This window comes from Geospiza fortis, unplaced genomic scaffold, assembly GCF_000277835.1.
Source record: "Geospiza fortis unplaced genomic scaffold, GeoFor_1.0 scaffold55, whole genome shotgun sequence".
Lineage (NCBI taxonomy): Eukaryota > Metazoa > Chordata > Aves > Passeriformes > Thraupidae > Geospiza > Geospiza fortis.
In genome coordinates this window covers 6974343-6996842 of record NW_005054308.1, presented here as the reverse complement: position 1 = coordinate 6996842, position 22500 = coordinate 6974343, and the positions used below count along the sequence as shown (strand labels likewise).

General features: G+C 43.6%; 1 protein-coding gene across 2 annotated transcripts in view; it reads right to left on the bottom strand.

Annotated features, from left to right (window-relative positions):
- The window catches only part of GRIA1 (glutamate ionotropic receptor AMPA type subunit 1), a 121098-nt gene that overhangs the window by 14157 nt on the left and 84441 nt on the right, over nucleotides 1-22500 (bottom strand). For both annotated transcript variants that reach the window (XM_005418752.2, XM_005418751.2), the window contains exons 11-13: nucleotides 21553-21923; nucleotides 5228-5426; nucleotides 4492-4739 (exon numbers count right to left, since the gene is read on the bottom strand). In XM_005418752.2, the coding sequence (XP_005418809.1) occupies nucleotides 4492-4739; nucleotides 5228-5426; nucleotides 21553-21923 (818 nt within the window). The remainder of the gene's footprint in view (nucleotides 1-4491; nucleotides 4740-5227; nucleotides 5427-21552; nucleotides 21924-22500) is intronic.

Genomic DNA, 22500 nt, shown 5'->3' with positions numbered 1-22500 from the left:
ACATTTAATCAATCCAAGAACTTTAACATGTTCAAATTAACATATGGCTGGGATACACTTCAGACATGTATGAAACATAGGGGCAGATCCCCAACTAGTGGTAGTAAAAACTGCTTTTCCTGAAGCCCTGTGGAAAGGCTATGCCAACACAACAGAGAACCTGGTCATCTTATTTCATCTGATGCTGAGGTCTGCATTTCCTCCCTCAAGTGTTTTCCAGAGCTCCCAATGTCTCAGGGACTTAAGAACCTTTCCATGTTCTGGGAAGGGAATTGCTTCACTGTTGGCAGTGGTGGTTAGCTATGAATGGCCCTGTATGCCCTGTGATACCATTGCCCTGTTACCAACAGGTCACAGGATGGTTGCATCACCATTAAAATGCACAAACCTGAGAACACCTGGGACTTTTGGATGCAACGTTTCATAGATGCATCTCCCCAGTCATAGAAAACATTGCATGAGTCTCATGCTGGGCAGGCTCTACCATTCAGAAGGAAGACCAGTGATCCAGATTTAGGACAGCCTCCAAAGCCAAGCTGTGCTGCAGTCTGCCTTCAGACCTGTTCACATCTCACTGCTCCAGTGGGGAACATCTGAGGCAGCAGCTCGGCTCAGGATGTGCAGTGGTGAGTTTTACATGCTCTGCACATGGGCACAGTTCTTTTCTGGGTGCTGAGTATAAGATGCAATGCTGGTGTTGACATTGCATGGAAAAGAAGTACAAAGCTGGGCACAGCAAGGCACAAACATGAGAGGGCTTTAAAAATTATGGAAGAGGTGGAGGGATGAACAATACACCAACACACCTTGAATGTCAATAAAACAGATCTTTAAGAGGGCCAAGGACCTTGCAGCTCCCATCTCAGAATTTGTGCTCTGTGCCACAGCAAGAAACCCTGGCCAAGGGGGCTGTTCTCCTGTGCTGCAGTTCTAAAATAAGCCTGACTGTGAGCAAGAGGAATGTGCTGACCTCCACGAGCCCGCCATGGCTCTGCCTGCTGGGATTCCATCCGAGCACTGAAGCCTTCACAAGGACTGGGAGCCTCCTTCAGGCAGAAGCCAGCCTTCAAAAAGCAAAATCCAGATGCAGTCAAGCTTGCTACCAGTCCAAGAGAAGGCAAAGGTGTACATTTGGAGGTCAATCAATATTTTCCCTTTTCAACTCTAACGGTATTTTGGTCACAGCCTCACTTTGGTTGCCTTTAAAGCAAATGGGAACATGTGAGTGTAGATCCAAAAAGAATCTGACACTGAGTGAATCATAATTATTCTGTCTCCTAAAACAGAATACAGGTTACTCAGCACTCTGATGCCTGAACCATCTGTGAAAAATTAGTTAACTAATGAGCCAAAATACATTGCAGCTTCTATGTGGGTACAAGGTGTTAACAAAGTAAATGTATTGCTGTTTCCCTGAGCACATGATCAGCAATATGATTTTTGGAGCTATGTGCTGAACATTATGTTTTTTCTTTCCTAGGAAGCTTCATTTTGGTTAATTGTCTCTCCAGCTCCCAGGGAGAACACAGAATAGGCTGTACTACACCTTGACTGTATTTTGATGGAAGACTGAAAAGTCTGGGGTCCTGAATGGAGGTTGGTTTTTAACAGGGAGCATCTTGTGTTCACTCACAGACCCTGGGAAAGCTGACTTCTGTTTTATGGAACGTTAATGTCAATATGGCTGCTCTGAAGAACTTGCTCTCACAGATTGCCATCTCAAAAACCTCTCTAGTCCCTGAGTCCAGACCTACAGGGATATTCTTGGGTTTTCTTTACCCTGTTTCGGATAATTTGGCTTTTCCCCCTCTTTATGATCACTTGTCCAGCAGTGGAAAAGATCTCCTGCTGGGTAAATGGGTGTGTTTTGCAGCAGGGTGACTATCTCATGTCAGGCAGGATCACAGATTGAACTCGCTGGTGTTGAAAGGTGAAATTTCTGCTCTCCCATTACTGCCCTTCTCAGACATGCTTAAATATAACTAAATGTTTAACATCTGGAGGCCAAAAGATATTCAAAGCCAGATTCACCTAGGAGGAAGAAGTAAATTCTTTTAGCAGTCCAAGAGATCAAATCTTCTGAAAGATTCTGATCTTCTGAAAAGGCTGTTTGCACTTACTGCCACATGTAGAATTATTTCTGGATTATCAGCCTTGTTTTCATTTATCTGTGGCAACATCTTGGCATTGTTTGCCCATGTAGAAGCAAGGAAAATATAATGGTGAATCCTCCTGTAGTTTCTCTCTAGGATTCTTTCCTAACCAGCTATCCTAAATGCAGGAAAACTGGTCTAGCTACAATGCCCAGCCTCTAAAACACACCTGATGATGCAAGATAGACCTGGGTCACAAACCTCCTGCAATCCTGGCTCAGAGCTTTTGCTCTGTGGATGGAAGTGGGTGAAGATGGAGACTGAGTGGGAGGCAGGATGGCCGTGCTGGGCAGACCCTCAGGGCTATATCCCCTTGCTCAGGGCAACCTCTCACGAGCAGGACCCCAGGGGGAGAACAGACACTACATGAGGACTGTAGGGAACTACTGAGATTAAAACAATTAAAACAACAGGAACAAAACAGACACAATGGGACAAAAAATGGACAGGAACTGTTCCAAAGAAACACCATCAGATGGAAAATCAAGCATTCCTCCTTTGCCATTAGGCCCATAAGAAATTTGTTCTACATGCAGCCAGGATGAAAAAGAGGAAACAGAAAGAAATGTTAGAAATTTTTTGGAGTCATGCCTAGCAGAGGGATGTTTGGGGTTGGAAAAGTAAAATGATTGATGTGATTTTCTTGTGGTTTATTTTTCTTTGAAGTATGAAAAATGGCTCTTTCACATGCCAAAAATTACAAGACAGGTAGGATGTTCCTGTTTGTTTGTTTTTATAATATCGAAATTAGGATCCAAGACTGATGTTTAAATAAGTAATTAATTAAATAGAATTATTCCCGTATCTTAATTTCCATATTTGCAAGACTGAAAACAAACAGTGGAAGGTGTGCAACAGAAAGCATCTCAAAGCTATGAGAATATGTCCACCTTCAGCTGGAGGTACCTGAGTCATTTCAGAGCCTGAACTGCCCTGGATGCAAGAATTTCCTTCTGGACCACGGGCACCGGTGGTGCAGGTTGTCACCTGCAGGGGGTCACATCAGCTTCTCTAAAGATACTGCTGATATTGGAAGTGCTCAGTTGAGTGTGAGCTGACCTAAGGGCTGTAATAACCAAAATCCTTGGGTCTTGTCCACTACCAGCTGATGCACCTTTGATTTTTGGGCTGACTTTGGCTTGGGCACTGTGTGACCAGACAGATCCTTCTACAAATGGTCATCTGGTAATAATCTGGTTTCTAGAAATCCAGAGATAATGGATTGAATGTCTCTACATTGGGTTATGTTAACAATTATAAGGCCACACATACACTTCTGGTCTATATACTTTCATTAACAAATAACTCAGTAACTACTGAAATACATTGAAGAATCATTCTGATTACTTAATGCTACAGATCCTGAAATCTATTGGTTTGGTTTGGTAATCTAATGATTTGGTTTGGTTTGGTAATCTACTGGTTTACTAAACCATTGTAACTTATGTTCCTCATGATTGTAACAGGAGGAATTGACATGGCTGCTGCCAAAAGGAACCATACCTGACATGTCCAAGATCACAATACCAGTCTGTGGACTGTGGCAATGCTCTTCTGAGCAAGTCAGTTTTCATGATGGATGCTCATGTCCAGGAGTGCAGCTGTTTGCAGTGCCCAGGCTCTGCTAACAACTCATGCCTCCTGGGTTTGTGCTCTTAAAGAGTTCATCCTTTTAAAGGAAGGTCTCTGAAGGTACTTCACAGGCCAATAGGCAAAGGCACGTGGCAGCTGCAGGTCTGGGCTCAGAAATGCAGTGTTAGTACCCCTTTGGACTTGTTATAAATTTGGTGCTTGCTGGGATCTGAATTGACTCAGGGAATAAAAATGCCCACCCTTTGCAGGGCTTTTCAAAATGGATTTCCCACCTCTTCCAAGCAGCATTTCATTTGAGGAAACACCAAAATGCTTTCCCCGTGAGAACTCCCTCTGCAAGCATGGATCCAAGCCAGGGTAATCCCATACTCTGCAAAGCTGTGCAGTTCACATGGCACAGGATGAGCGTCCCTTCTGGATAAAGCTCTGTGAAACCAATGGTTACACCACAGCAGCCCCCTGCCATCACCTCATACAGCAGACACATTCATAGCAAGTGGATCAGCCAGGATCCAGTTTCCAAATGCAGGGCTTGAAGAATTAGACACTCCCATTGCTGCTCAGTGGGAGCTGGGCATTTTACTTCCCTGCACATCCCACCGAGTGCTCACAACCCTCTTTCCTCCGCCTCCCCCACCTCCTTGCCCCAAGCTTTCGTGATTACCATGGCAATGGAGATTGAACTGTGTGCATACATTGATTTGCTGGGTGGTTTGGCAGAAGGAAGCAAACCCAAGCTACTTACCTGAGCGCAGAGCCCTTTGGCGTTGCAATACCATAGCCCTTGGAGTCCAAGTTACCTCCCACCTTCATGGTGTCGCAGGGCTTCCGCTGCTCGATGTACTCGTTCATGGTGGACTCCAGGAGGTAAGCATACTTCCCTTTGGACTTCCTCACCCGGATCATCCCCTCCTCCGTCGTCCTCACAAAAACGGAGGGCTCGGCTGACTTCATGTACGTCCACATCTTCTCAAACACTGCTATTTTGGATCGCTGCGTAGGACAGCAGAAACCCAACAGAAGCGTTAACGGAGGTTTGGGTGCCCCCTGAGATTTCCAGCTTGGACTGAACACACACCCACACATCAAACAGGCCAAGGAAGCCAAAAGGGGTAACAGGATGTTACCACTTCTGCACCAGGGCCCAGATCAATCCCTGATTTTATATTCGTGCGCAGAGTGATTTTGCAGATCAAACCAAGGGCAAACCAAGCTGGAAATCTGGAGACGGTTTCATTTGGAGTTGCTCAGAGCAGGTCCTTGGTAACGTGGGGAGGCTCACGGATATTCCATATTTGTGTTCACAACTACAGAATATCACATGCACTGGAGTCACTGCCATCTTCTGGCAGGCTGTAACATGGTGAGGGGAAGAAAGTGAAAGAAAACCAGACCTGAGCTGAGGACGAGAGAAGACGGACCTGGAGGACTTGCCAAACAAGAAGCTAAGAAAAACGTTTGCATTAAAGTTTCCTTTTTACCCTAAAAAATTCTTTAGTGGAGCCAGCTTCCAGGGTGCCATAGGCGATTTCTGTCTGCTTGGCCAAGTCCTCTGCGCTCTCGATGGGGGACACCATCCTCTCCACGGTGAGGAAGGCAGCCAGGTTAGCTGTGTAGGAGGATATGATGATCAAGGTGAAGAACCACCAGACGCCACCCACTATGCGGCCGGAGAGAGACCTGGGCACAGAGAGGAGAGTCAGGCAGGAGCAGGGGGAAGGTCTGAAAGGTGCAGCTTGTCCTTGCAGGCCCATCATTAGCTGGCCATTTATCCAAAATCACACTCTCCAGCTGCTTCCAAGGAAGCCAGAAGTCTGTCTCAGTTCCTAATTTGCTTTTAAAGGTGTCGATGTAATTAGAGTGGGGATAAATAAATTCACAGTGAAAAAAAAATAGCAGTAAACCGAGAGAATTTGCTTTGATTTTCAATTCCTTTCAGAGTACAATATTAATAATAAGACATGGAGATAATTATGAGAAAGTTTAGCTGGGCAGGGGGCAATGCCCATCAACAATGCCTCTGTTGAGGTCTCTGTTGTACCATGTACCCTGGCAGGAAGGAGCACCAGCATGGAAGCAGACCAGAAACACAGCCCAGCTGTGATCTTCTGGTGAGCTCCTGCGTCGCCTGAAATTTAAAAAAACAACCCCTGTGTTTTTCTGTGAGACATATTGAAGCTCAGAGAGGAGTTATGGTCTTAATGAATAATTTGCCTACTGACATTCTCTCTTTTGTATTCAGCAGATGGTTAGACAAGATGTTCATAATAATGCTTTAAAATCTAGGTGTTTTGTACTGTCTGCAATCAAATAGCCAATTAACTGTAACCATTTGATAGCTATAGAGGCAAATAAGTCAAGCAGGCATTAATATTAAAATCTTTTCAAATATTTTTTAAGAGTGGAAGAGGATTTTAGAATGATGTCAGCATTCAGGCATTCTGTCTAAATTATTTATATGCTCCTTCTCTAGATGCAGAGTGCTGTCCCAGACAGAAGGGAGCATACAATGCTGTTTGATAAAGCCAGGCAGCCTGGCTAAGGAGGACCTGCCTGTGAGAAACACCATTTATTTCGCCACAGGGGACCATGTTTCAGCATTGTCTTTCTACTGATCTGAGTCACTCTGCAGAAATATGGTTTATGGGACGGTAACAGAGATATCCCAGTCCAGCTAAGGGCTAAAGTTAGGTGAGATAAATGTGAGCATCTTGCATCCCATCTGCAGAGAAACTCAGCCTGCAGGACCGTCAGCACATACAGCTTTACCATTTGTTTCATATTTGGAGAGGGACTGGGGAGGGAGGCAGCTGTAGATTCAACTCACACATCTTCAGATTGATGAGGAAGAGGAAGAAAATTAGTCTGGATGATGTGTGCTGAGGGAAGGAAGCGCTCAGAAAAGGCACCGAGGCATTAAACAAAAGTAACCAGATAATGTCAAATACAACAATCTCTGCTGATGAAGGCCACTTTGAGCTGGCAAAATCCATTTGCATGGCAAATAATCACATTCATCTCCAGCTGCAAATTATAAAGCCTTTCCTTCCTGATGAAGCTGGGATATTTCTGCGACTGATTTCAATCCCTTCAGCTGCAGTCAGCCAGATTCCTGCCTCCAGACCCTCAACATCCCGGTGATATTCACCAGCAGCTAAGCCCAGGGGGCTGCCTGCCCTCAGCTGCAGATGGCTTGTGCTTCCCAGCTTCACACCTGGCACTGACAGCATGGAGAAGTGACTTTGGGCTGCTGAGCCTGGCAGGTAACAGGGAGGGCTGGGGGAAGAGGGAGAAGGGGCTGTTTCTTTCCCCAGGGAGACAGGAGGATGCAGGCAGGATTCATGTGTCCATCATGGACTGGCTTCATCTGGGCCGTCCCTGCTGCTGGTGGTGCTGGTCATTCCTCCTCATGGCAGGAGGAGGGATGTGCTCACTCTCACAGGCTGTGGAGGAGAGGAGAGGAGGTCAGCGGCTTGCTAGGGCTGCCAGCATGGCAGGGGCCTCGTGAGTGAGTGATGTTTTGTTGCTGACACTGCTAGTGGGCAATGTTTTCCCTCGTTGCTGGACTGACATGGAGCTGAAGCTGTGAACCAAAACTGCTGAAATGCACGGCAGAGAAAACACTGAGCCCATGGAATCTACAGGACTTGGCCCTTTTGCTCCGTGGCTGTGCAGCACTTAGCACAAGGGAGAGCTGGCCAGTGATGGAGAATCTGGGAGGACAGAGCAGTGCAAAAGAGAATGTAATAATAGTCATGATGAACACCACACCACAGATGTGATCACTGTGACAGCCTGGCTCAGGAGCAGTGAACACAGGCTGAACAGAACAAGTTGGGTTTCTCTTGTCTGTTTAGACTGAGCCAATGCCTGCTTAAAATGGCAAGCGCTTGCAAAGGCAATATCTGTTACCACCTTGTTCTGCTTCTTCTGTCGACCCAGCACATGAACAGCAGTGCCTCCATCACAGGACACATTTGCAAGGTGCCTTTTTAATTTAGGAGATATTGTCTGATTTCTGACATGAGTGACTTGAACATTAGGGAGCTAAAAGCCTGGTCAAAAAGCAGTGGGACTTAGAATTTATATTTATGCTCTAGTAAGAGCAGTCACAGAGGAGTAGATGCATTTTGTACTTTGAAGTCACTGTGAGGTTTTGAAAGTCTCACTCTGGAGCTGGGTAACAAAAAATGACCTTGTACAACAGAAATGTTCTGCAGCTTGAGCCCTGGCTCAAGTCCTTCTCTCTTCACTAATGGGTGCTGAGGGGTTTAAATCCTCTTGCATGAGGACGTGTCCCTGTACCTGTTCAAGCATAACATGAAGGAATCAGCTCCCTGCTGAGTGGAAAGGAGTCAGTAACTCAGCCCCTGCAGAGCTAAGGTGAGACTGAGCACCCTGGTTAGGACTTTAAAGATGTGCTAAGGTTCAGATATTTGGATCTGTCTATTTGACCTCTGGATTCATCAATGTTGATTATCATGGTAATCCTTGCAAATAGCAGGGTCTAAATGAAATTGGAATAAAATTAGTAAGGGTAACAGTGTAAGAGGCTTTCATAAATGGGGTGCAAAAAGGGGTAAAATAGCTAAATAGACCAGACTGTACTTTTTTCAACCTGTGTAATTTCTTCTGCACCTAGACTCTTCTTTCCTACACAATCCAAAATAAGACATCTTGATTTCTTCTTCTATCCGTGCCTGTGCTGTGTAAAATACCACACCCCCACTCCTGTCCCTGGCTTGGGATCCTGCCTGTGCCTCCCAGAACTGGCAGGAACAGGATGCTCCTTTCCATCATTACCCTTGCAGGAGTAAGTAGTAAATACTCTGCCCTCATTACCCACAGTGCACAATCTACTTAAAATTAGATCTGGCTGGGAACCAAGATTTGAGGACTGTGGAAAACTCTGAAATTGTAAATAAAACCTTAATACTCTCATTTGGAATGCAAAGATAATGGTTGCAAATGTCCTCTAAAAGTAGCACTCTGAAAATTGTTGTTTTGGGTCTGTTCAAGCTTTGCTTTTTGCTATTACTTATAGTTTAATTTCTGTAAGACTAAATGGTATAATTTTAACATGGTAAACAATTTTGTTTCTGCTTTCTCTTACAAATAATTATCTTTTAGCATTTACAGTACATTATATCCTTACCTACTGCATATAAAATTTAAAAGATAATTCTGAAATGTGCTATTTTAAATCTGCCCAATAAAAATACTGCAGATGGCCAAGCTGAAAGTAATAATTTTAATTTTTTTACTAACATGACTTTTTAAAAACCTTTCCTTGCAAAAATAACTGCATTTTGCCAGCAGAACACAGAAAAGAATTGTAAGTTCTCTTTGTTCCCAGGAAGAGATTTGTTCTAATATTTTACCCTTAGCATTGATGGATCATACAGAAATAGAAAATCATGCATCTATAATCTCATTTCTTAAAACAAAATGCAATCCTCGATCAAACAATTTTCTCTTTGATCTTATCCCTCATGGAAGGTAGGAAAAGCCAGCAGGAGTTTGCCTCTGCTTTGACATCCATTAGAAGAGAACAATACATTTTTGCAAAAAAATATTAACAAGATCATCAGAAAATATACAGAATAAACCTCATTGGAAAACTGTTCAAGCACCAGCTCAGTTCTCTCCCACTTCTCCCTTCCCCCTCCCCAAATCCATTCCTTATGGAGAATTACACCTAAACTGACAGTGTTTTAATTAGAAGTGCAAATCTGGGATCCTGAAGCCACAGTTGCTTTGGGAGGATTTCCCAGATTTGCTGCTAAATTCAAGTCTAATAAAGGCTCACTTGCTCAACTGACATATTTGTCACTGAATGAATTTATGCAAAAACTGTTGAAAGAAAAGCTCTTCTGTGCCTGTGCTACTGATTGTGGGTCAAATCCACTTTTGGTCTTCTACCCACAGAGAGCCTCTGATCTCCAACACAGCTCTGTGAATTTGATACTGATCTAGACAATTCCATGGTTCTGCCTGAAATCTGACTCGGTAGTGAATTAATTGCAAACATTTTGCACCATTTTTCTCTTATTTTAAGCAAATTTTCAATATCAAACTCTGTCAATGTAAAGAGCATTGCTTTTCCTTTTTGTCACAGACCATCTGGCATGGCTGGTCTCACCACTTTGCCTCCTGACATGAACCCCAGATTTGCTCAGAAGGCAAAGGAAGAAATTCAGTGTAGGGCTGTGGAGCTGGGATCAGCTCTGGCTGCATCCATCAAGTACAGACTGCAGAGCTCTTATCCTCTTACTCTCTACTGTACCACAGAGAGTCTTGAATGAGCTCACAACTGCTTGCCACAAAATTCGAGGGATCATAATGCAAGTTTCTCTGTTCATGCTGCATTACTAATTTTCTTGCCATAGGAGTTTGCTTTTACTTGTTATTGAATCCTAGCTCCTGGTACAAGACTTTGGAGCCCTGACTGCAGTGCTGGGTTTCAACATGCAGTGTCAGGAAAGCCCTTACAAATACAGAAGTAAGAATGTTTTCCACTGATATTCTCATTTACCTCTCCCAGAGGGACAAATTCTTTCTTTATGTCTCACAACTTTTCTACAGAGCTAAGAGCTGCATATTTTGGTCCCCTGTGGGTAACACTAACCAGGGAGGCAGGGTAAGGAAGTTGAGGGTGCACAGGTACTGGGAGTCTCATGCTGGCTCTGTCCTGGTTTTCTTTCTCTAATTCTTGTTAAAAAGACAAGGAAAAAGAATTTAGGGCTTCTTAACTTTTACATATGGGCTGCAATCTTGTGATTTCAGGCAAACCCTGCCAGTCCATCTCACCCCAAATCCAACGTGCTGGAAGGAGGCCATATGGATTATGGAATCCCAGCAGAAGTGCCTTTAAGAAGGGGCCTTGTGGATACTCACAGTGTAAATATTGCATCAACTGAACGTGATCTCTGCAAACACACAGAATCTCCCAGATTCAACGGGGGGATGTATATCTGTGAGGCGTTAATTATAAATCATGGTTTATTTACTGTTTCTTTCTGCCTAAGCTAATGGCTTTGGACAGCAGTGTATGCTCTCTCTCCTACTGTTTCATCTCTTCTTTTGCAGAATATGTTGGCATTTTTTCCCCCTTCAATTTCCCTTTAATGGGCAAAACCTCATTCTAAAATGAGTTTTCCTGCTTAGTCAGAAATGCATCATGCCACTTGTGGTTCTCCACTCATTGGGCCTTGGATTACTGCAGTGCTAAGTATAAGCATGACTGCAGGAGCAGCTCCGTGCTGTTTCCCAGACATTCACTTAGCATTTTGACAGGCAAGAGGTGCCTGAGCCTAATCAGAGGACCAGCATCCAGGAGCTGGGTTTTTCTGTTCCCTGTGAAGCCCTGCTACTTTATGGGATCCTGGATAACTTACTCCATCTCTCTAATTTAGTTGCCAGCTGTGGGAGAAGAGGATGAATCACATTGATGAACCTGTCCTGGGTGGGTGGCCTGAAGCAATGGCCACCAGATGGAATTTACCTCTGAGCTGCTGCTTTGCCCAATTCCCCTTCCTGAGACAATCCCAGCAGGCAGAGGCAGCATCAAATGGGCCCAGCCATGCAGAGGGTGGGTGATGTGTGCACTCCACAGCACTCTGCTGGTTGTGCCCTTCTGTGTCCTCAGCTGACCCAAAACAACACCTGTGGGTTCTCAACAAGCACAACTCACCTGCTCACCTAGAGGGGTGTTGGAAGCACTAGATGCCAAACAAACTGGCACTGACATGGGCAGCAAGCCCTCTTGAACTTCAGCAGGACCCATAAAACACTCCAACAGAGCAGAACTGCCGGACTGAGGTATCACTGCCATCCCTGCACAGCATCCCTGGCTGCTGAAATGAGATGTTTAACCCTAAAAATGCAGGATAATGGACTCAACTCTTCCAGAGGGCAGCTAAAAACAGTACAAATGCATGGCCAGGATAGAGGGATGAGGTGGGATCCTAAGAAAAAATAAGAGTGTAGCTGAAAGGCAGAGAGGTAGATCTGAAGACAGGCACAGTGTGCCTGTCCCTGTTGCAGACAGGGTGCTTGAAGGGATGGATGTTTAGACAGTGATTCGCTGAGAAACACGTGGTCACTTTGAGCTGCTTGGCAGCTCCAGAGAAAGGCAAAGTCATCCCTCTTCTGCTGTTTTGCCAGCTATCACTACAAGGATTAAAACCCCAACTCTTGTCATGCCTTTGAGCAAAAATTTCACTGCGAAAAAGGCTCTTCATGTATTTTTCTCACTCTGATGACATTTGTTCACGTTGCTGAGAAAAACTCACAAGGTGACAAGCATAAAATTTTGTCAGAAGCTGTTGCTGGAGAGCCCCAGGAGATTCATTATTCAGGAACTTCCTCAACCTCAGGTGGCCCCAAATTTAACAGCACTCATCCTTCTTTTTGAGCAACAGTCTATTGTGCCAATGTCCTTTACTGAGTTGCTGGATTCCATATGGTCTCCCACAGTCTCTTCTTCAAAGTCTACTTGATGAAAAAGCTGCTTTTTTTCCCCCAAAAGATTGAATATGTTTTGGATTATATGCCATCAGTTCTTCATTTTTCCAAGATCCTCTTTAGCCATCTACCTTTGCTCACACTAGAGCTCCATTTCTGTGACTTCTGGGCAATAATGCTACAATAACCTAGTTCAGACTTCTTCCAGAGAGTCTTGCCTTGGTTCATTTTGCTTTATTTTTTTCCTGTCTTTTGTCAGATTTCCCAGTCTGATGAGAGAAAGGCTTTGATCTGGAAGGAGAGTATTTTCTGCACTGGAAGATATTAACTCTGGCAATCTTTACAAATATTCCCTTAATTTTATCTCTCATTTCTAATTTAAAATGTGATTCCTCACCAGGACTGTACAAGTTGGAATTTCTCTAGTTTCAGTTTGGAGCCTTTCTTTTTTGTACAGGGACATACTACATCTCTTGTAGAAGTGGTGAGGAATGAATCTGCTCTCCCCAGACAGTGTTTTTAGAAGAGTTTTATGTGCACAGGTGTGCCTGTGTTTTAACATTAAAACTCCCAAACCGTGAAGAGAAAACAAATTCAGGTTTTCTGCTCTCCCCTATTTCACCTGCCAAGATCCATTTGGTGATTTTTTTAAATCTTTTTTTTAAGGCTTCAGAAGCACTGTTGAGATGAAAAGCTGCCCCCTCCCTCTGTTTTCCTCTCTGCAGCCTGAGATTTTTCTTCTTATTACAAGCTTCAAGAAAGGAGAGAAGAGAAAATTCCTCCTCTGGGAGAGCATCCTGTGCCCTTGGCTCCTGCAGCTGGACCCTCGTGGCTTCTTCATCACATCTCACACCTATACACAGGGCACAAGTGCTTATTTTATTGCCTTTCCCTTTCACCACATGAAGACTCATCTCCTTCCCCTCTACTCCTCTGTTCACACACTCTCCTTCTATTACTCCTCATCAGACTGAGTTGGGAGAATTCATTAGTGTATAAAACATGCTTTGAAGTTGTCCAAATAACGGTGATGTAACACTTTTGCACTTCTATAGACTCTTTTATCTGAAGATCAAAGTAGTAAGTTATGATTACCATGATTGGATTATTGCTGCTTAGCCTTTGGATCTGAGGGTAAGCAGCAACTCTTCTGGGCAGGCACTAATCAGAATTACTGCATGATTTTATTAAATAGATTGAATGCCATCAAGTGTGCTGCTGCTGTTTAAGGAAAAGGCTGTGTGCACGAGCTCTGTGCCCTTTCCTGCCATCTGAGCATGTGAATCAGCTGCTCTCCAGCTGCTCCTTTGATCCATGTGGAAATGGAGGGAAGGCCAAGACAGCATGGAAGACTTCAGAGGTGACACCAGGCTCTGCCCTCTCCAACTCCAGACCCTGCCCAAGCACACAAGGATTTTTGCCCCAAATTTCTTAGCAAGATCCACATTTTGCTTTTCCCAGTTACTTGGATTCCTCAAGCCATTCACAATGGATAACACAATATCTCTGTCCTATTTCAATAAATTTTTCTCAACTGCTCACCATCTTGGGGTGTTACCACGGGAATTGCTCAGTGAACAAATGCATTCCTGGACTTTTCATGAAAAAAGGGGTTCTTCCTGAGTTACAAGGACAAGCAGGTGGGATGAAATCTGACACAAAAGCAGAATAGGCCCCATAAATGCCTGTGACCATGTTCACAGGGGTCTTAGGATGAGGGGGAAGAGATGAGGATCTGACTCCATGTTTCAGAAGGCTTGATTTATTATTTTATGATATATATTATATTAAAACTATACTAAAAGAATAGAAGAAAGGATTTCATCAGAAGGCTAGCTAAGAATAGAAAAGGAAAGAATGATAACAAAGGCTTGTGGCTCGGACAGAGTCCGAGCTAGCTGACTGTGATTGGCCATTAATTAGAAACAACCACATGAGACCAATCACAGATGCACCTGTTGCATTCCACAGCAGCAGATAATCAATGTTTACATTTTGTTCCTGAGGTCTCTCAGCTTCTCAGGAGGAAAAATCCTAAGGAAAGGATTTTTCATAGAAGATGTCTGTGACAAATGCCAAATTCCATTGGAATAAATGCAGAATTCTGAGCCTCCCAGTAGAAGGCCAGCTGTGGGGGTGACACCAGCAAAGAGCAGCTGGGGATGCTTTTTGTGGTTTTTTTTTTTTTAGCCAGAGCAATTTGAATCAAGGAGTTCAAAGCTCATTGGAATGTGTATCCAGTGAGTGTGCACATGATATCTCAGTGCTGATAAAAGTAATGTACAGCATATGGAAGAGTTATTTAAGCAGGGCTTCCCTGTGAAAACATGCCCAGGGCTTCCCATCTTAGCTACAATATTTTTTTTTGGAGTGCCAACATTAAAGCAGTGTGTGAGAGGCAGCCTTGCAGAGGACAGCACCTGAGGGAGGTGGAGGCCATTCAGCTCCTCACAACCCTTATTCTTTGACAAAAACACTTGGCAGTCAACCTAACTATTAGAGAGACACAACCACACTCAGTCCTGACTGCAGAGCCCAGCTGAGCTGACTGCTCAGGAACAACTCGTTACTGAGAGGAAAGGAAATGGAAAAAAGCCTGCTTCTCTCACTGACTGAAAATCAGCAAGTCTGAATGCAGCAGGGGGGTCCCTGGAGGCTCTGAGAGCCTCCTGCTGCTGTCAGGGAGGAGGCTGTGAGTGCCAGAAGGCAGCCCTATAAATCTCAGTGCTCCTCACCATCCTGAGTCAGTGCCCAGCACTAGAAACACAAACAGCACCTTCCAGTTCCATGTCAGAGAACACAGAATGGTGTGGGTTGAAAGGGATTTTTAAGTTCATTTCATTCCAATCCTATGCCTTTCACAGGTTGCTCCAAGCCCCATCCAACCCAGCCTTGAACATTTCCAGGGATTGGGCAGCCACAGCTGCTCTGGGCACCTGTGCCAGGGCCTCACCACCCTCCCAGGCAAGAATTTCTTCCTAATACCTATTCCAAATCTACCCTCTTTTATATAAAACTTCCCAAGATATTTAAAAAAAAAGGGAAATGCACTTTCCCCCATGCTATTTTCAACTTTGTTTTCAACGAAAAACATGAGAACCATTTATTTAGTCCTGAAGAAAGAAACTGCAAAAGTATTTTTAGGCTAATATATCTGCTTTTAGATGAAGTGTTTGATGGCTTATTTTAAACACAGCTGGTGGAACGATTAGTGAATCTGTCACTCAATGGGAGGAGTTTCAGCAAATTTCTTGCTGTCCCCCAGCAACCTCAATGCCAAAGGCCCAAAGTCAGAACTGTGGGAGAATGATTAAATATGCCTGAAAGGAAAAGCATCCTGAGGAAGCAGCTTACAGGTCAGTGGAGGAAGCATTCATTACCTCTGCAGCATTTAGACATTTTCAGATGGCAGAGTCTGCAAATTCAAAAGACTAATTTTTCCTTTACAGAACAAATTGCATCGTTCCAACAATGCTCTCTCGGTTGGTTATTTCCTCCTTCTTTCCAAATGAAAAAAAAAAGGACAGCAAGGATGATTATTTTAAAAGAATTTCCATTTTCCCCTGGCTGCCACACTCTGGTTGCCATGGAAGTGCACAGACTCCAAAGGGGACTGTTCAGTGGGATATTGTGCAATTTGTCAAGCTGTTCCTCTGGTGAGTAACTTTCCCTGGTTAAGTGCATTTTAGAAATAAGTGTGGTCATCAGTTCCTGGTGATTTGCAAGTGCTGCTGTTACCCTGTGACCTGAGTTTGCTCTCCCTGGACATAATTAACTCTGCCAGGTAGAGATAATTACAACATCATTTGCAATCACTTTTAGAAGGCAAAGAGACTTTTCCAGAATTTGGAGTCCCGATTTTCTTACTTTTATTCTCAGAGAAAGCCAGCTCACCACTTCAAGCAAACCAGCACAAATGAATGAACCTGAGCTTTGTCCCCACAGAATCATCAAGGCTGGCAAAGCCCTCTGAGATCAGTCCAACCATTACCACAGCACTGCCACTAAAATTCACCATTAAACCACGTCCCCAAGTGCCACATGTACGTGCATTTTGAACATTTCCAGGCATGGCAATTCCACCACTTCCCTGGGCAGCCTGTTCCAATGCCTGACCACCGTTCCAGTGAAGAAATTTTTCCTAAACTTCAATTTAAATCTTCCCTGGTGCAATTTGAGGCCATTTTCAAGGCAGATGCTTGGAGTGTCAGAGAAGACACTTACTGAAATCAAGAAGAGCCATCAGATAAATACCCCTGCTCAGCCTTCTTTTCAGGAAGGAATTAAATTCCTTTTGATTGCTAAATGCAGCTGGTTCTAATTTCTCTAATGCTAAATTTTTAGCAAAATAACTAAGTACCCTGCAAGTGTAAGTTTACAAAGGATGGAGCAGAAATAATTTCCTTGAAAAAAATCCAAATCAAACCTCTCACTAAAAAAAAAAAAACCTCCCCAAAAAATCCAAAAAACTAAACAAAATCCCCCACAACTTTCCTTTTTTTTGTTGTTCTAATCAATTTCTGATTTAGATTTTGCCCAAAAACCCGTGAAACCCTTTCAGTATTGGGAAGATCTTGATGAAATTTAAAATGCTGCTCTCTTTCAAAATCTGAAGTCTCCTGTGACTTTTTTCAATTGGGCTAAAAAGAAATGTAAATAAACAGGAAAACGAGCAGAGGAAAATGCTTGGCATTAATTACAGGTACATGATAAATAGCTGGTTTGCTGTTCCCCAGACAAACCACTCTGATGGAGTGCAGGAGTGAGCCAGAGGAGGAGCGGTGAACACGAGCACACAGCACAGATCAGCCAGAGCACTGTTTCCATGTCACGAAAAAACAAATAACCATGTCCACAAGATGCCTATAAATAATAGATTGTATCTATTGACTGGAGAGCAGCCAGCATCTATCTCTCTCCTTCCTGCCTGGGAGTGCAGCCATTCATCATCTCTGCCAGCAAAGCTCCCTGCTCAGCACACCCAGCCGTGGTCACTGCCTGGCACAACCCACTGCACCCTGCAAAGCCTCTGCTCTGCCTCTGCAGGCCAGGGAAAACCCTGTTAGCTCCTTATCCCAAACCAGCTGGAGGGAGGATGGTGCCTTGTGCCATGTCTCCTTGCCCACATTGAACCCCGCAGTCTTTTGGGCACACTAAACAACATCCTTTGAATCACCATTTCAAAGTGTGGCTTTGAAATGGAAAATGAGAATTATTCCATCATTGATATTTTAATGTTGGTGGGACCTGAGCATTTCCCAGCTGTGGTCCCTCCTTGCACAGAGGCCCTCCTTGCTCAGGCAGCCCTGCTGATGCTCCCAAAACATCCCCTGTCCAGGCTGTCTCAGATACAGATGGGATGAAAGCTTCATCCACCATTTCACTCCCAGCACAGGCTGACCACGACATCTCCAGCTCTCTTCTCAATGAGACAGATTATAATGAGTGATTTCAAGCTGTGTTGTCTGGGTATCATGACAAAATACCCTAGTGTGCCATGATATGAGTATGCATTTCCCTTCTAATCACAGTAGATTTTGATCTGAATTCAGAATACGTATCCTTTTTGTTTCAACAGTAAAGAGAGGCTCCAAGAAGTGGAGCTAATTTTTGGAGATCTTTATTTAATTCTCCTCTGTCAAGGCACAAATGATGGCTGCATTCACCAGGTGATATTGTGTGATATTTATCCACCTGCCAAACCTGACATGGGACAAGGTTCCTGCCGTCAACTCAGCTGAGAGTAACTGTCTATTTTATCTCATGGTATTTTCAAGTGAAGAATAAATGCCTTTCTGGAAGATCTGTTTTAACCAAATGTATTTCATTTTAGTCAAACATAAATTTTCTGAGTCACAGGAAGAATAACTGGATTAAATTTAATAGTCTCCAATATACAAGAAGTCGCTTTTGGGCTCAAAAGCATATGAAGCAACATCTTTTGTGATAACAAAGAATAGGAGATCAAAATAGGAAGCTGACAAGAGATGCTATTTTGCTCCTTATTTTTCCATCCTTTTCACAGCAGTCAAATTATTTATTTTGCAGAAAATGATGGAGAAGATGAAAAATTCTGATGCCCTGTTTTGCTGCAGAGGAGATGGGAAGCCCAAGCCTCCCCTCAGCCTCCTTCTCAAAGGCCTCAGGTCCATCCTAAGTGAGGAATGGCTGCAACGTGCTGGACTTTAGCAAGGTCCTACCCCCCACAGCTGCTACACACTGCGGTTATTTTAAGCTCTGAAGACAATTTATCAAATTACAGTTCTGAAAATGGCACAATGTGAGTCATATTTGCTTCACATTTTTCTTTCGGCAGGCTCTTGCTATTGGCTATGGGTTATTTATTACCTCTGATGCCTGCTCTGAGAAGCTCCTTTCTGGGTCTGTATTTCACCTTTAATGAGTGCTTTTGCAATTTCATTGCAGTTTTCTGAAGCTAAGGTGGCACTTAGCAAAGCCTAATGGTTTATGGCCCATTTCAGAGTCACTGATTCCTGCCTGTCCCTGTGGAGCTGTGCACAGCTCCGAGCTGCTGCTTCTCCCTGACCCTGCTGGGTACCAACCCCGGCTTTGAAAGCTTTAAGGGCAGCAACAGGGGCTGTCTCACCTCAACCAGGGCAAATTAGTCCTGGCAGGGACTGTTCCACACCCAGTGGGGCCAGTGGTCAGTGGTGGTGCAGAAGGTGGGCACACACTGCAGTGGGAAATGTCCAAGAGCTCTCAGCCCCCTTGGTTTGAAGCCACACATTTACCACGGAGTCATTCCTGGATGGATTCCCTGCTCATGCTCCTGTTTCAGCACCCAAAGGCACAACACAGAGTGCCACCAGCTCCAGCTGGGAGTCTCCACGACTGGTTACTGCCTGCCCTTTGTCACATTCACCCAGTTGATGCCTAGACATGAAGGATTCAGAGCTTCAAAGATACCAGCTGACCTCCTGCACAGAGGCTCTGAGCAGGTAACCCACAGCTCTGCTCTCTCTTGGCCATCCACAGGTCACCAAATTCACAGCGTGTCTTTAAAGTCCTTGGTAGGTTGTCCCCAATGTACTTAGAAGCCTGTTTAAAGCTCTGCCTAGTAAGACTGTCCTTAAAAAGGACAACAATTTCCTTCAAAAGCGAATTTTTGTCTCTTTGGGGCATTGAAGTTCCCTGGGGACTGGTCTGAGACTGAGGAATGCACATTTACAAGAGCAAGTTATTGCTGAAAACCTCACCACCTGCTGTGCTGAGTGATGTGTCTGTGGTTTTGATCTTACTCTTTTTTTTTTTAATGATAAATACATAGTGGCATATGCACTTAAAACAAGCACGATCTGGAAAAAAATAACAAACAAACCTTCAGACAAATTTCCCCTGGTCCTTTCCAAAACAAAACTGAAATAAACAACCCAAAAACCTCTACAAAAACAAAATACACCCCTGCACTTGCTCCTTTCTGCTGGGGAGAGAATGACAGAACAGATGTATAACAGAAGCTATTTATGTTGGCTAATGCATTACTGGGGAGATGCTGAGAGATAGTAGAGATAAGTTTAGAAGCAAGCACATAGGAAATATATTAGAATAGAGCAGATATCCCCACCTGCCCACAGTGTCATTCTACCAAGTGTTCATTTCTAAGTGATGTGTCACAGAAATCCTGCACTGGGTTCGTGTGAAAAATACATGTGAAACAGGGAGCGGGCTCAGAGCCTTTCTGCACAACAACATCCTACAGAAATTCTCACTCTTCTGCTTCCTCCTGGCTTTCACATCACACAGAAATATCCCTCTCCCCTTACAACCATCTCAAGGAGCAGTACTCAGAGTACTGGGAGTTATAATAATTCCTGTATTTAATTTTTAAGTTTTTACCATCTTGCCAATTGTTGTAGCAGTCAGAAACGGCTCTTGTGTTCCATGGGAAAACATTGGTTTCAATGAAATTGTAATTTTCATTATCAGGATGATTAAATCAACCAACATTAAAATAACAATGATGGAATAATTCTCATTTCCCATTTCAAAGCAAAATAAAACCACACTTTGAAATGGTGATTCAAAGGATGTTGTTTAGCTAGGGCAAATCTTGTTATCTGGATCAAACCCACTGATCTTTCCCTGACACTTTTTATTAAAGATGTTACCAAATTTGCTATTCCTCAAAGCCTCAGCTTTGCACCTCTCCCTGCTCCTCCTTGGATCAGAAACCACCTATTGAAATGGCCTCAAAGGAAGACATTTTATTTTCTAAATAAAAATAATGACAAAACCAACAAGGAGAATAAAAATCACAATAACCTGATCCTAATTCTTGGGGCTGGTTACAAGACAGCAATAAAGTTGAAATTCCCTCTGCTGGGAAGACTTTCTGGATTCTCTGCCTGGCCTCCCACTAATCAATGATCAGATAATAAAACATATTCATAAAGGCTGTCACTATCAAAGTGCCCTGCAGGCTGTTATTTCCCTGCTATCACAAGCTCATTAACATTTGGATAAATTGGCATCTGATAGCCAAAAAGCTGGTGCTCATTCTTCCCTGCCATCCCAGGGGAGCTGTGCTGAGCTGCACGGAGTTATCTCCCCTTGTCCATGGAGCTGTGCCTCCTTCTCATCCCCTGAGCTTTGATGCCACCACAGCAGGCTGGAAATCAACCTCTGCCCACTGCCTTCACCCATAAGATGGGTATTTCTGGATGAAACTTTGAAGAGAAGGGAGACAAAGCCTCCAAAATGAAGGAAAAATTATCTAAGTAAATCACAAGAGTCATTCACCAAAAAGTCCCTTTAGGTACACTTTGGATGTTGGGTCCTACTAAACACTCAGGCAGCAGAGCTGTTGGCTGAAATGGGAAGCAGGATGAAACTTGGTCTTTCTTTAACCTTTTTTAAGGCCAGTAACAATTAAGCCACTCATTGTGCTCCATAATGTTTGGCACAGACCATATAACCTTTCACTAGGCACCTACTGTATTATTTCTCCCTACCTTGCTGGAAGTTTTTATCTTCCCTATAATTCTAGAATCATCTTATTTCTAGTAGCAACAAAATAAATGACAAAATTTGATTGCAATTGGGTGGCTTTAGAAAAGCTTGTTATAATTTCTGTAAATTCCCTCAAAAGAGCTCCCCAAGAAAAATTTAAATGGCATTTTCATGGTGTCAAGTTTGAGGTCCCAAGTTCACAGCTGTGAGATCTGTGAATTTTTGGATCATTTCTGAATCTGTAACTGATTCACAAAACTACGCTCTGGCTCAGGAAGGGAGGTCAAAGTAGAACCTGTTCAGCTTCAAAGCACGCAGAAAGAATAAACCATGAGAACTGGAAGAAGGTTCATTGGGGAAGGCAACCCACCTTGGAGAAATATCACATCCTTGCTGCATGAAAGCTCCTAGGGAGAACCAGAGGCTGTTGAATATCCCAAACTCATTTGTCTGGTCATTGGCTGGCTGGTCCCGTCCTTCCTCGTACTCCTCAGTGTGCCACTCATAGGGGCTGAAGCGACTCACCAGGAAGAGGACAACGCTCACTCCAATGTAGGCAAAAACAATGCACATCCATATCTCATAGGCCAAAGGATCCAGAAAGGAAAAAACTCCTGGTTTGGACTTTTGAGGTTTTTTTATCATTATTGATATACCTAAACTCATGAACGGTTTGGAAAAGTCTATGACTTCTTCTCGAACCAGGGTGATGGTTAATGGTGCCACAGCCACATCTGCCCTCTGAAAAAGGAGACAGAAAAAAGATTTTCAGACTGGGAATAAAATGTATCTACTAACTGCAGTGTATGATCCTTTGATCTCTGTTTAACCTCGCTATTTCAGAAGAAATCAGACAAAACCAATACCAAGAAAAAGGTTAAAAAGGAGAAGCCCATAATATTGGTGGATTATTTCCATTTTATCACTACTGATTACCAGATCTGTTTTGAAATCACAGCACTTTCTTTTTGCAGCCACCCAGCTCTTCTCATCTGATTTATCCACTGATGTCACAATATGATGAAGATGATTTTCTCTAAAAGAGCTTTATCATCCAGACATCAAAAGAGGCAAGGAAAGGCCAATCTCCTGAAAAAGGATGTCAGGATGTTTACTTCCATCAGGAACTGTCTTTTGATTGCATAACTGATGCAGGAGAAGAGGAAAAATGTTCTAGCAACACTGATATGCACTCTCCACTAATTTTGCAGTCCATCTTGAAAATGGAGAGGGAAATGCATTGAAATGGCTGGCAGCATTTACAGTGGAGCTACCATCAGGAGACAGATCATCCCCACTCCAACACAGTCTCACACGG